The 14,796-nt window shown below is 41.4% G+C and overlaps 1 protein-coding gene and 1 pseudogene across 1 annotated transcript in view; one reads left to right on the top strand and one right to left on the bottom strand.

Moving 5' to 3' along the window:
• The first annotated feature begins 3,799 nt into the window (after positions 1–3,799).
• THEGL (theg spermatid protein like) overlaps positions 3,800–14,796 on the top strand; it is a 37,433-nt gene continuing 26,436 nt past the window's right edge. Inside the window, exon 1 of the mRNA XM_043905866.1 lies at positions 3,800–4,384. Within this exon, the coding sequence (XP_043761801.1) occupies positions 3,928–4,384 (457 nt within the window). The 5' untranslated portion in view covers positions 3,800–3,927. The remainder of the gene's footprint in view (positions 4,385–14,796) is intronic.
• On the bottom strand, positions 10,268–10,732 carry LOC122696192 (annotated as a pseudogene).

The raw sequence follows: 14,796 nt of genomic DNA, 5'->3' as shown, positions 1-14,796 counted from the left end.
ACTTTTAAGCTGCAGAAAATCAAAGATGAAGAAAATTTAAAAACCTAGAAAGTAGTCAGAGGGAAAAACACCTTACTGTGAAGGATCAAAGATAAGAAATACATTAAACTTCTTAGAAACTATGGAAACAGGGACAGTGGAATAAATATAGCGTTGAGAGAAAGAACCATCAGCCTAGAATTGTGTACCCTGTGAAATCCTTCAAAAGTGAAAGAGAGGGCTTCTCTGGTGGCTCAGTGGTAAAGAACCCTCCTGCCAGTGTAGGAGACATGGGTTCTGTTCCTGATCCAGGAAGATCCCACAGGCCACGGAGCAGCCACACCCGCGAGCTGCAACTACTGAGCCTGTGCCTACAGCCCAGGAGCCGCAGCTACTGAAGCCCGGGTGCCCTCGAGCCTGCAGCTAGAGACACCGCCACAATGAGAAGCCTGTGCAATGCAACCATAGTGTAACCCCACTCGCTGCAACTGGAGCCAAGCCCACACAGCAACAAAGAGCCAAAATAAATTAATTAATTTTTAAAAAATTTTAAGTGAAGAAAAAAGAATTTCTGAGACAAAAATTGAGGGAATTTGTGGCCAGTACTTCTGCATTGCAAGAAAGATTAAGAGAGAAGAAAAATAATAGAGTTCAGAAATTTGGACCTATATAAAAGAAGAACACTGGGAAAAGAATAAGTGAGGATAAAATCAAAACTTATTTTTCTTATTCTTAATTCATCTAACAGATTACAGTTTCTTGAAAATAATAACAGCAACCACTATACTTGACCATGTATGCTTATGTGTGTGTATAAATGTTACGACAGCAGTGATAGAAGGAATGAGAGGAAGGAATTAGGATTTAGTCATCATAAGGTTTTCACACTACCTGTGAAATGGTATAGTGTTCTTTAAAGTAGACTTGGATTTATATTACAAACTCTAAGACAACCACTGAAAAAATAAAGGAAATTATCACTGATATGCCAAGAAAAGAGAAAATCAAATCAAGTAAAATGCTGAAAACCACAAAAGGGAGAAAAAGAGTAGAAGACAAAAAGAGAAACAATTAGCAAGGACAAATAGAAAACAATAAAAATATGGTATCTACTAATCCAATAATCACTTTGTAGGTCAAGGATCTAAATGCACCAATTGAAAGACAGAAATTGTCAGGGTGGATTTAAAAAAAAGATCCAGCCATATGTTGCCTACAAGAAACTCACTTTAAGTATAAAGAGACATATGGATTAAAATTAAATGAATGGCGAGAGATTTAACACTAATCAAAAGAAAGCAGAGACTTCAGAGTAATGAAAGTTACCAGGGATAAAGAGGGCAATTATACGTAAAGCACAAACAACATCAAACTAAAAAGCCTCTACATGGCAAAAGAAACCATCAACAAAATAAGAAAACAACCAATGGATTGGAGAAAATATTTGTAAACCACATATCTGATAAAGGGTTAATATTAAAAATATATAAAGAACTCATACACTCCATTACAGAAAAATATAAAGGACAAAGGACCTGAACAGACTTTTTTTTTTCCTCAAAGAAGTTCTTTTATAAATAACAAGTACATGAAAATATACTCAACATCACTCATTAGGGAAATATCAATTAAGCAATAAGATATCCCCTCAAGCCTAGTAGAATGGCCATTATCAAAAAGACGAGATAACAAGTGCTGCCTTGGATGTAGAGCAAAGGGAATCTTTGGTATTGTTGGTGGGCTTGTAAGTTGGTACAGCCACTGTGAAAAACAGTATGGAGGCTTCTCAAAAAACTAAGAACTACCGTATAATTCAGCAACTCCACTTCTGAGACTATAACCAAAGGAAATGAAAATACTAACTTGCGGGGAGCCGGCCTGACTGCTCAGGCCCCTTCTCGGCCCTGAGAGAGATCAAAAGGTCCCTCTCTGTCCCGCCACCCCTGATTTGTTAAAGTGCAAATTGGCCTTTCTCACCTCCCTCAAGGAAATCGCTGCAGCCACCATTTGCCTATTTTCCTGACTCTGATAAGATTATCGGGCTCCTGTGAATGGCTTATGTCTAGGTAGTCTTTACCTGATTGTAAGACACTGGTGCCATGCCCTGCTGGAGTTAAGATAAAACTCCTAAAACTAGTATCTGCAGTTCTGCACGTATACAAGTCTTTGATCTAAAATTTGGTGAATCCTGTTAGTATATATATGTATGTTACGCCTCAATAAAGTCGTCGGAATCAGTCACAAGCTGACTCCGTCCCTCTCAACCCCATCTTTCTTAGTCTTTTATTTCTCAGGTGCACTGGTGATTGCGTCCTTGACCTGTTCATCTAGCCGGCAGGCCCGGCACTAACTCAAAAAGATATCTGTACCACCATGTTCCTAGCAGCATTATTTACAATAGCAAAGACATAGAAACAACCTAAGAGTCCGCTGCTGGGCAAATGGATAAAAGAATTTGTAGTGTATACAGTGGAGTATTATTTAGCCATAAAAAGGAAATTCTATCATTTGCAACATGGATGGGCCATGAAGCATTATGTTAAATGAAATAAGCAGAGAAAAGCAAATATTATATGATTTCACTGATATGTGGAATTTAAACAAAACAAACACAAACTCCTAAAAAGAAATCAGATTTTGGTTACATGGATGGAGGGGTGTGGCCAGGGGCAGGGTGGGTCAAGGAAGGTGGACAAAAGATACAAACTTCCAGTTATAAGTTAGTACCAGGGATAGAACGTACAACATGATGATTATATAGTTGACACTGCTGTATGATATACAGAGGACAGGGAGGCCTGGCATGCTGCAGTCCGTGGGGTGGCGAAGAGTTGGACACAACTTGGCAACTGAACAACAATAATAATATACAGAAAAGTTGTTAAGTGAGTAGATCCCCTTAAGTCTAGTAGAATGGCCATCATCAAAAAGATGAGATAACAGATGCTGCCTTGGATATAGAGCAAAGGGGATCTTTGGTACTGTTGGTGGGGTTGTAAATTGGTACAGAATTTTCATCACAAGGAGAATTTTCTTCTATTTATTGTATCAATATGAGATGATGGATGTTCACTAAATCTATTGTGGTAATTTCACCATAAGTGCAAATCAAACCATCATGCTGTACACTTTAAACTTATACAGGGATGTTTATCAATTATTTCTCAATAAAACTGGAAAAATAATATAGATTTTTTAAAAGAGGGGGATTACATGGTAAAGAGGTTAACTCTCTAAGCAGATATAATGATCCTAAACGCAAGTGTATGTGCTTTGAAACAGACTTCAGTTCAGTTCAGCCGCTCAGTCGTATCCTGACTCTGCGACCCCATGAACTGCAGCACGCCAGGCTTCCTGTCCATCACAAACTCCCAGAGCTTGCTCAAACTCATGTCCATCTAGTCGGTGATGCCATCCAACCATCTTATCCTCTCTCGTCCCCTTCTCCTCTTGCCTTCTATCTTTCCCAGCATCAGGGTCTTTTCCAATGAGCCAGTTCGCGTCAGGTGGCCAAAGTATTGGAGCTTCAGCTTCAGCATCAGTCCTTCCAGTGAATAGTCAAAACTGATTTCCTTTAGGATTGACTGGTTTGATCTTGTAGTCCAAGGGACTCTCAAGAGTCTTTTTTAACACCACAGTTTTGACTTAACACCACAGAAACAGATTTCAAGGAGGTAAGAACAGCCGATCAGGAGCCCGCCCCTCCTCTCCTTTTCAGCTGCTTCTCATTTCTCCCTGGAGGAGCCTGGGCGGGCCCCAGCAGCTCGGCGTGTCCCCTTGGCAACCGGAGAACGCGCAGAGAGGGGCCCAGGGGCCGGGGCTTGTCGGGCGGTGGCCGCAGGCGGGTTGGACTCGCTGGGGCTGGGCGCGGGCCGCGCGCGTCCTCTTCCATCTTCTGGAAGGTGACCGGCGTCCGGCAGTCAACCAGCGGGAGCTTCTGGGCCGCCAATGGAGAGCCAAGAGTCTTCGGGTCCTTCTGGGCTGTCCGTTGGGCACCACACGGCAGAAACAGCGGCTCGCTCCGAAGCCCTCCAGAAGCCCCTTGTCGTCAGGATATTCGACGCGAACGAGCCGCCAGAGGCGTCTGAGGAGGCGGGGTTTTCCGAGGAGGCCGACGAGCAAGACCAGCGAGGCGAGTCCCAGGAGCATGCGGAGTCCGACGAGATCCCCAGTCACCCCAAGCCCTATGAGCTCTACCAACCCTATGATTCCCGCAAGCCCCTCAAACCTCATGCACCCTGCGGGCCCCATGCGCCCCGCGAGCCCCGAAAGCCCCAGGGGGCCCCTGTTCCCCGCGCGCCCCACAAGCCTCAAGAAATCGAGTTGCTTCCTAGAGCCGGCGTGATGGTCTCCCCATCTCTGCTGATGAGACTCCCGCCACAGCTGCCGCCATCTTCCCTGAGCGGTAGGTGTTGGGGTCTCTCCGGGGCACTGAGCAACCCAACCCCATCTAGACCTGGGGGCGCTAATGGGAAGGTTTGTCTGCAAGGGCCCATTTTGATTTAAAGGAAGGTGATACTTATGTCATTTACCTACTGCTTTTCAGTGCCCTGTCTTTGGACCTAAAGAAGCCCTGATAGGAAATTGAGACTCTTGCTAATGAAACAATCTCTTCTTTCTGCCCTCTCTCCACCTGGTGACTTGCTAGCTGTCCTAATCACTGCCACTTTTTTTGAAGCCCTTCTTAAGACTTCTGTGCAGCTAGACATTGCAGTCCTCTGGGTTGCCACGTTGAACTGTTATAGCACTTAAAATTTTTTATTATATCACTATCTCAACTAGGGGAGGGATCTTTGGAGGGAAGACATTTTTGTCATTGTTTGTCACATGGTGGCACTCAGTAAATGTTATGATATTGTTAAAGATATAGTAACAAAACACTTATTGAGCAAAATTCAAAGAGTACATTTACTAAGTGTTTACTATATGCTCGGTCTTCACCAGGTTCACAAGATAACAGGGCTGATGGGATTTTGGGGTATAAACATCCAGCTCACGTATGGCCTCTCATTGATGACTCCAGAACAATTCCTTAACCACGCTGGGCTTCCAGTCCCTTGGCTGACCGTGTTTTATCTCATGTTCTCCTTGACTTGTCTTTATCAGTCTTGATTCTATGGTCTGCCATTTCAGTTGCTTACTCACAACATCTTCTACCACCCCACTGGCTCTCTGGCCATTCACAGTACTTCTCCTGGGAAAACCTCAAACCCTCCTTAAGCCCAACCAACCACCCTCTGCCTACACCTGAGCAGCTGACTCTTCCTGTACAAAGTCACACAGCCCTACTGACTGCTTTTATTTCAGTTTCATGACCACAGATCTCAGCTGGTCACTTGGCACTGCCTAGCAAGCCTGTTTTATTCACCTAGCATATTAGTTCCCCTAATCTGTGAGAAGATGTCTAAATGTCTTCTTTACATCTCCTCAAGCCTTCACATCTTTGACTCCAAACAGCTGAAGACTTTGCCTCACACTCGAGAAAATAGAAGCAATGTCATTAACTCCCTTATTTTCTTAGCACTAATCTATTGCCTTACATGAATCTGCATCCATGGATTCTGTCTCTTCTCATACTTTAGGGAAGAGTCACACCTCTTTCTATGAGAAGCAAATCTTCCACATGTGCTTTGGATTCCACTCTTGTCTCCTGAAGAACTTTGTTCCAGCAGTTATTCCCCTCTCTCCTACAGGATCAATTTCTCCCTTTCTAATGAATCAGACCCATGAGCATACACATACACTCTAGAATCTTCTGTCTTGAAGTAACCCTTAACCTCAGGTCTTCTTCAGACCTTCCTCCTTCAATCATCTCCATTTTTCTGCATTTTTCTGCAAGTCATTGCAGAGCTTGTCAAAAGAGCTGTCTGTACTCACTGACTCCTTTTTCTTGTCTGTAATTCTTTCCTCAGCCCACGTAGTTAGGCATCTTTCTTATCCACTCCACTGAAACTGCTCTACTTGACTGCCTTTCTGTCCACTGCCAACCCTGTTGTCATGCATGGAGATTTCAGTATCCATACAGGTGATCCACTTGGCTTCTTAGTTCTTTGACCTCTTCATCTTGAATGACGGGATCTTTCACCCCATCTTAGACATCCACTGTACTGGCCTTTGATAATGTCGATTGCTGTACCATTTCCAAAATATCTATTTCAAGCACTTCCCATTTCTAATCACTTCCCATCTTTCCAGTTCACTTACTCTTCTTTGTACCCTCTCAATTCTTCAGCTTCAAAGGGACCACTAATCCTCTGATGCTGGCCACTGTTGCAAGGGACCTCCAATCCACTGATGCTGGCCACTGTTCCAAGGGACCTCTAATCCACTGACGCTGGCCACTGTTCCAAGGGACCACTAATCCACTGATGCTGGCCACTGTTCCAAGGGACCTCTAATCCGCTGATGCTGTCCACTGTTCCAAGGGACTGCTAATCTGCTGACGCTATCCACTGTTCCAAGGGACCGCTAATCCACTGACGCTGTCTACTGTTCCAAGGGACCGCTAATCCACTGATGCTGTCCACTGTTCCAAGGGACTGCTAATCCACTGACGCTATCCACTGTTCCAAGGGACCTCTAATCCACTGATGCTGTCCACTGTTCCAAGGGACCTCTAATCCACTGATGCTATCCACTGTTCCAAGGGACCTCTAATCCACTGATGCTGTCCACTGTTCCAAGGGACCTCTAATCCACTGATGCTATCAACTGTTCATTATATATCACTCACTACCTTATGTCTTTTTGTCTCTCCTTTCTCACTTTATAGTCCATGGTCTACCTATGGAATCACTTCCTTGCAAGTATTGGCTTCGTTGTCTCTCCCTCTATCTTTCTTGCTTATTTAAATCCAGTTCTTGTCTGCACTTGAAAAGATGAAAAACAGAGAGAGAGAGAGAACAAACAACTATGTTGACCGATCTTTAAATCCATGACTGTAAACATCAGGTGTGTTTTCAGTGCTGCTTGGCAATCATACTACATTTCCCTAATCAATCCATTATCTAACATGGAACCTACCAAACTACCAGGTTCTATACACATATACTCTAGCTTTTCTTTTGTTAATAATAGACAAACTGTCTTTGTTCTTACCAGAGGCCATTCTCTCAACCTTTATGTTAGATCCTATCCCACCTAACTTTAAGCTCTTGGCTCCTCTCTTTCCCGGATCATTTTATTTCACTCTCAACTGGATCACTCCTATCAGCACATGAACTTGCAGCAATAACTCCGAGCTTGAAGAAACCAAACCTCCCCTTAGCCTTGTGTATCCTTCCTGGTACCACTCCTATTCTCTACTCCTTTTTCTCTAAAATAATCTTCAAAATAGTTGTTTGTGAGTTATTATTTCCATGTTCTCTCTTCCCATTGTCTTGAGAACCTACTTAAGCTTTTATCCCCTCTACTTAGCTGAAGTTGCTCTAGTTGAGGTCACAATGACCTCTGCTTGCCAAATTCAATGACGGATTCTTCATCCTCATCTTACTTGTTTGATACTTTCACTCCTTTTTTTCTTGGAGGTCTTTCTTTATTTGACTGCTGGATACCACTGCCTTCATCATTATCCTACCTCATCGATTGTTCCTGACTCAATTTCGCTTGCTAGATCATCTTTCTCTTCCCAGCCTCTCATTTGAAGTGGGTGATGGCTTGGTGCTCTCAGATTCTTTAGACTTTCCTTGTTCCCTGGGCAGTGTCATCCTTTCTAGCTTTAATTGTATGCTGATGACTTCCCAAATTATCTCCAGCCTCAATTTCTTTCTTTCCAGAGTTTTAGAACCAGTTGTCTTTTAACATTCCTACTTGAATATCTAGTAGGAATGTAAAATTTAACATATCCATAACTGAACTCTTACTTTTACCCCCAAACTTGATCTTCCTCCATTGTTCCCCATTTCAGCAGATGACACCACCATTCATTCATCCAGGTGCTCAGGTCAAAAACCTGGAGTCATTCTTGACACCTGATTTTCCTTCACACTTTGCCTCCAAGCCATTAGCAAACCCTGATTTTGAAATATGTCGTGACAATATCCATTCTTAACATCCAGAGCTTCACCACCTTTGTAAACCACTATCATCTCTTGCTTGATCTGCTGCAGTAGCCTCCACTCTTGCCCCATTCATGCATCCCCGACTCTATTCCCACCAGTTCATGCTTCAGGTAGCATTCACAGGGATCCCTTAGAACATAAATTACACGCAAATTTTCTGCTCTCAGCTCTCCTGAGAGGTTCTCATGTCACAGAGTTTGTAGTTGGAAGCCCTGAGCAGGCCTACAAGGCCTGATCTGACTGTCTCTCCAGCCTCCTGTCCCACCACTGTCCCCACCGTCTCTGCTCTCCAGCCACATGGGCCTCCTTGCTCCTTGCTCAGTCGTTTCACTTGCTTTTTCTTCTGTCAGCTTGCTCTTCTCTTAAGTATTTGTCACCTCCTTATAAATATGTACCAGATCTCTCTGTCAAAAATGCTCTCTTTGAATCACTACAGATGACCCAGTTTCATTCCTTTCTATGGCTGAGTAATAACCCATTGTATCTATGTACCACATCTCCTTCAGCCGTTCATCTGCCAGTGAACATTTAGGTTGTTTCCGTGTCCTGTCTATTATAAGTAGTGCTGCAATGAATATTGGGATACATGTGTCTTTTTAAATTATATAAACCCAACTTTTAGTGCTTACTCAGTTGCTAATGCTGTCTTAACATAGATAAAATCAGGTGAAATGAAGCATATATTTGAAAATAGAGAAAAAAGCCACAAAAGTACAGACTTGAGGGGTATAAGAGGAAACATAGCTTCATAGGTGGCTTGGGGAGGTGATATTTTTGAGCTCTAGTTTGCATGGAGGCCCAGTATTTGTTGTTGTTACATCAGACAGAAGAGCTTGGCCTCTTCCTCTGCCTTCTCACCGGCAAGCCAAAGCCTTTCCCAGACTCTCCCATCTCTTGCCCACATGACCCAGAGCTAAGGCAGTGGGGAGCACAGTGCGAGGGAGCTGTGCCTGAGAGAAGATCAAGGAAGAATGAAGAGTAGTAACGATTATATAGCTTAACCTGTCATGTCAGAGAACATCCCAATGTCTGTTTACATGGTCATGCCCAGCATAGAACTTGACTACTTTAAGGCCAGTCTTCAAAACCATCATGTACCTAAAACAAGCACAAATTTTACTTCAGAAAGCTCTGAGAAGTAATGTAGGTTTTACAGAAGTATCTTCCGGGGGATTATACCATCTCATACAGAGCAAAGCAGGCTAAAATGTTCTTGAGACACATCTCTTCCCAAGTCCCTGTCACCATGACAACTGTTCCCCACAGATACCTTTCCTCTTCCTCTCAAGCTCCAGCTTGCCTCTCTCTTGCCCCACTAGATCTGTTCTGAGAGGTGGTCCCTGCCTTTCCTTGATAGATCAGTGGTGTCCTGGTCATACCTGAAGGCTGAGCGGCTCAAACATGGTCTCCTTAAGAAGACAGGGTAGAGGAAGGTGGAGAATAGCTATAATTTCATGTTACAAACGCTTCCTGCTACACGCAGAGGGAATCCGGTGTAAGGAGTGCCCCCTTCAGGGAACAGCCTTGGTCATGCCTCCTCCCAGCAGATGGCAGCCTTCCCCAGAAGATGGTTTGGAGCACAAGCCAGCTGGTTCCACTTGCTGGCTTGGTGCAACGTGAGCAGTGTAGTTTGTGTGCTATGGAATAAAATACAGATCTCTAAAGGGCATAGTACAGCAATAACGTTCTGATTGTCTCTTAAAGGGGAGATGCTTTTCACCATCCTGCTCAGAATCCTTTCGGGGCTTCTTCCTGTCGGCCTTAGAATAAGAGGTTCCTCCAGGGCCCATCGTGATCTGACAGTGAAAGTTAGTCACTCAGTCGTGTCCAACTCTTTGCAAGTCTTTGGACTGTAACGCACCAGGGTCCTCTGTTCATGGGGTTTTCCAGGCAAGCGTACTAGAGTGGGTTGCCATTTCCGTCTCCAGGGGATCTTCCCAATTCAGAGATCCAACTCACATCTCCTGTGTCTCCTGGATTGCAGGCAGATTCTTAACCTGCTGAGCTAACATTACATTGCTGCATGCAAGCTCTTTAGTTGCCACATATGGAATCTAGTTCCCTGACCAGGGATCAAACCCTGGCCCCCTGCATTGAGAGCACGAAGTCTTAGTTACTGGGCCACCAGGAAAGTCCTTCTTGTATTGCTCTGCAAAGTACTTTTTTTTTTTCTTCCTGAATGGGAAAATAACTTTATTTTGTTTGGAGTAGTAGGCAGGGGTCCACTCTTAGAACTTCTGAAATTGCATCTTGGTGCCAGCAGCCTTGGCGACCTCCACGTTGAAGCACAGTCTTGCTCAGAGGCTGGCATTCACCCACTGTGACAATGTTGAGGATCTTGACATCCCTAAAACAGGAGGAAAGGTGCATGGACATATTTTTATGGTACGAAGCAGCTGGTGCTTTTGGGTAGTGGAGGTCATCTCAGTGATGCCACTGGTCCTCTGCATCTTCACCTTAGCCACTGAACAGGATCCACGCTTGGATGGAGATGGTACCATTGGAAAAGAAAGGGCATTTCTTCTCCATATAAGTGCCCCCCAGGCCTCCTTTGGTGTGTTGAAGACCAGACCAATGTTCTTGTTGTATCGTGGGACCTTCTCCTTGCCAGTTTCTCTAAGCAGGATCCTCTTCTTATTTTGGAAGATGATTGGTTGTGTTTGGTAGGCATGCCCAGTCTGAATGTCTGCCATCTTCCTGGCTGCTTGAGAAAAGGTTCTGCAAAGTATTTTTATCCTCAATTTACAGATGAGGAATCTGAGACTAGGTAGTTTGTGGGTCTGTAGTGGGGGGACCAGCATTCAAAGCCCTGTTGGTTCGATCCAAAGCCTGGAATATCTCAGTGGCTAGACTGGAGTGAGAATGGAGATCCCTGGGAGAGAAGAATGGGGAAAAAAAGTACTAGGAAAAAGGAGATGGGAAATATTTTAGGGATGGGGAGTGTTACTAGAGTCGTGCTCAGGAAGGTCTGCCCCAAGGATGGATTGAATGCGTGCAATCCTGCCCTCGCCCCCAGAGAAATATGGCTGCTTGAACACTGCTATGCCCGAATCATGGCTCCAGCCACATTCTGGGGATTTCAATGTGAGCACTTACTTAGTAGGAGAGGGAGCTTGATGCTATTGGAAAGAGCACTAAATTAGGAGGTAAGAGATTTGGAAGTTACTTTTGGTCTTGTCATAGATGCGCATTTCCTTTCTAGTGAAATGAGATGTGTGAACTAAGCACGCTTACAGACACTTGTAAATGCTGAGAGTCTGGATGTTAATACAACTGCTTAATTTGATACAGCAAGGTGTTGCCAAAGTGAGATTACTATAGATTCTTGAATATAAGGAAATTTGAAAAAATTCTGGCCAATTTGAACAAATAATCTTTTAGGGAGAAAGACAGAATAGACAAACGTTTATTTAGAATTTGTTAACTTCGCTATACCTATAAAATTAAAATAACATTAAAATCAATGATATAATTTAGAAATAGTTATTTCTAATGTTATATTTCATGGAAAAACAGTTTTATTCAACTTTTTCACTTGCATGCTTAATACCAGTATGGTTACCTCTTGACTAATTTAACAGTTTTTCCAGAAAAATCATTTTTATCTCTACAGTTTTATTATAGAAATATTCAAATGCACCCAAAATAGATAATGTTATAATACACCCCCATCTAGTTTTAATATTTATCATTTTGCTAATCATTTCATCTAGGCATTCTCCTGCCAACCCTTCCTACTATACACACACGCGTGCACACACCCACATGTGCACACACACACACACACACACACACACGTTTTGGGGCCTCCTGTAGGACAAATTGTTTTAAAGAAAATGCTAGACAGCATGTCATTTAGCCCATAGTATCTTGTATGCCTTTCTAATTACTGAGGATTTTTTTAAAAAAACATAACTATCGTGTCATTATTTGCACTTCGAATCTACAATCATTATTTAATACCATCTAATATCCGTTAAATATGTAAACTTTCTTAATTGTCTCTGCCTGCAATGCAGGAGACCTAGGTTTGAGCCCTGGGTGGGAAAGATCCTCTGGAGAAGGAAATGGCAACCCACTCCAATATAGTTGCCTAGAGAGTCCCGTGGACAGAGGATCCTGGTGGGTTACAGTCTAAGGGGTCACAAAGAGAACAACTGAGCGACTAATTTTCACTTTTAGTTGTCTCAAAACTGTATTTTTACAGCTGATTCATTCTAATAGGCCTCAAAAAAGGGTCACATGGCTCTTCTCTGTTACTTTTTAACACTAACTCTAATCTTCTCTCCCTTTTTCAAACACACTTGTTAGAAAAATTGGTTAAAATATCCCATATCCTGAATTTAATTTGTTTTTTGTGATGTCTTTAACTTATTCTTCTAGCTCCTCTGTTTCTTGCAAAGCATATAGATTGAGAGACTTGCTTAGATTGAAACTATGTTGTTTTGAGCAAGAATTTTTCATAGGTGGTACGTGGGGGCACATGGTGTCAGGCTGTCCCATTTGCGATGATTCTCAGGTTGACAAGTGATTTCAGATGAGGTTGGCTTCATCCCTCCTTGATAAAGTTCCCATCCACATTTCAGCAGCCAGTTTCAGTTTTTGCCTAGATTCCATCACAGCATTAGGGATAAGACTGGTCCCTTTTGAATCTGTCTTTGATGCTGTTCCTGGTTATTGTTAGGAACCCATTCATGTAATATAACAGAACTCTTAAAAATTTCATTCTGTAGCTGTACTTCTATCTTCACAATACAATCACCTCATTCTTTGTGTTTTGTCTTTCTTTTTGCTTTTTAAAATGATGTTTGTTTAAAACAACATCCAGTGCTTAAGATTACAATATTATATCACCAAAATATTATTAAATCTGTGTTAAATTTCTTTACCTCTTCCCTCTTTTGTAAAATACAGATTTAAACTTCAGTTGTATGGAGAGCTCTATAATTATTTCATTCTAGCATTAACTGAAGTTATTTCGGGCTGCTGTGTTTTTGTTTGCCATTTCTTTGTTGGGAAAATAAAGTAATTGAGGAAGTGCTTCCTAAGATGAGTTCTTACAAGGACTTGCATGTAAGGTAACCACTTTTCTGAGAAATAATTTTGGGGAACAAAATCTAGCCTTATATTCAGTTATTTTGATACTTTACTGAAAACTTCTTATTTTTTAAAATTTATCTTGGTTTCATGTAATACATATATCAAAAATAAAATTTGAAGAAGGAAAAATCTAAGAAAATAAGATTTTCTTCATCTTTTCATTATCAAGTCTTATAATTTATTTTATGTGTGTATAAAACCATTGAGAGACCTCACAAGAGGAGTTTCTTTCAGATTTCATATTAGGAAAAGTTTATGGCTTTTGCTTTCAGTGGTAAAAGTTCAGATATAATGGTACATGACTTTATTTTACATTCTTCCTTTGTTTTGTATTTTTATTTCCCTTCTTCCTCCACCTTTTTTCTACCTGTTTTCCTGAATTTTTCATCTTAGAGAATATCCTGTTATGTGTTTGTGTAAGCAATCTCAAATCCTTTTAGAAATGAGGGGGAGGGTATAAAGGCATAAAGAAATCAGTGAAAATCCATGTGAATACATGTTCACAATCAGGTTTTCATTGCATTAATATTACTTTTCATAGTTGGAGCCCTTGACAGTAAATTACTTAAACTTTACAATTACTCAAACTTAATAGTTACTTAAACTTTTCCTTTACTTATAGAAATTTAAGCAGAATCCTAATTTAAAAATTTTTAACATTAGTTATTTAATTTGCCCAAGATTGAACAGTTGAGTAAGTAACAAAACTGGGGTTTGAGCCATGTCTATCTGGTGTCAGAGCACACCCACTTTCCTTTACCCCGAGCACTCCAGACGGTAGAAGATGTTATTTCAGAGCTCCCATATATGATTAGAAACTCCCTGGGAGAAACTGGAACAATTTGTCCTAAAGAGGCCTACTGTAATAGGCCTTAGGATAAGGCCTATATTTGCCCACATTAAAAAAGAATTTCTAAACATGAATTTTAATTTGCTTCCATTTCATCCATTTTGGATAATACAGGTGTATCCAGCTTTTTAGATAATGGTGCTGAAGATACCACCGTTAACATTTTCGTGCATAAGTCTTTGCCCACACTTGTACTTACTTCTTTAGAGGACTAAAGAAAGTACTCTGAAGTACTTCCAAAGTACTCTAAAGAGTACGTACTTCTAAAGTACTCTAAAGTACTTCTATTTTAGAAGTAGAATTAGGTTAAGGAAGGTAAGTATTGCTGACTCATACACCAAATTATCTTTCACAAAATGAACTAATTTAAATATCCACCAGAAGCATGGAAGTACTTATTCATCTGATCCTTCCAGCATTGTTATCCTTTGTAAAAACTTTTTGCTAATGTGATAGTTTTTTAAAAAAAAATCTCATTCTTTATTTGCATTGTTTTGATTATAAGCAAGTTTGAACTTTTTATATTTATTAGCCCTTCACATGTCTTCCTCTCCTTTGAACTCCTCTTCTTTGTCTATTTAACTTTTGACACCTTTTTAGTGTTTTTCTTATTCATCTGTACTTTTATACTCTTCAGATATTAAGAGTTTATCATTTTGTTACTACATATTTCTCCCAGTTTTTGTTTTCTAAGGTTTATTTTTTGACACACATTTTAAGTTTTAAATATTTTAATCTGTATGTTTCCTCTCTATCTTTCATCACCTTTAATGCAGATTAAAATCCAGTCATTAAGTAGATATTCTT

Source organism: Cervus elaphus, chromosome 6, assembly GCF_910594005.1.
Source record: "Cervus elaphus chromosome 6, mCerEla1.1, whole genome shotgun sequence".
Taxonomy (NCBI): Eukaryota; Metazoa; Chordata; class Mammalia; order Artiodactyla; family Cervidae; genus Cervus; species Cervus elaphus.
This window is presented reverse-complemented; position numbering and strand designations above follow the sequence as displayed.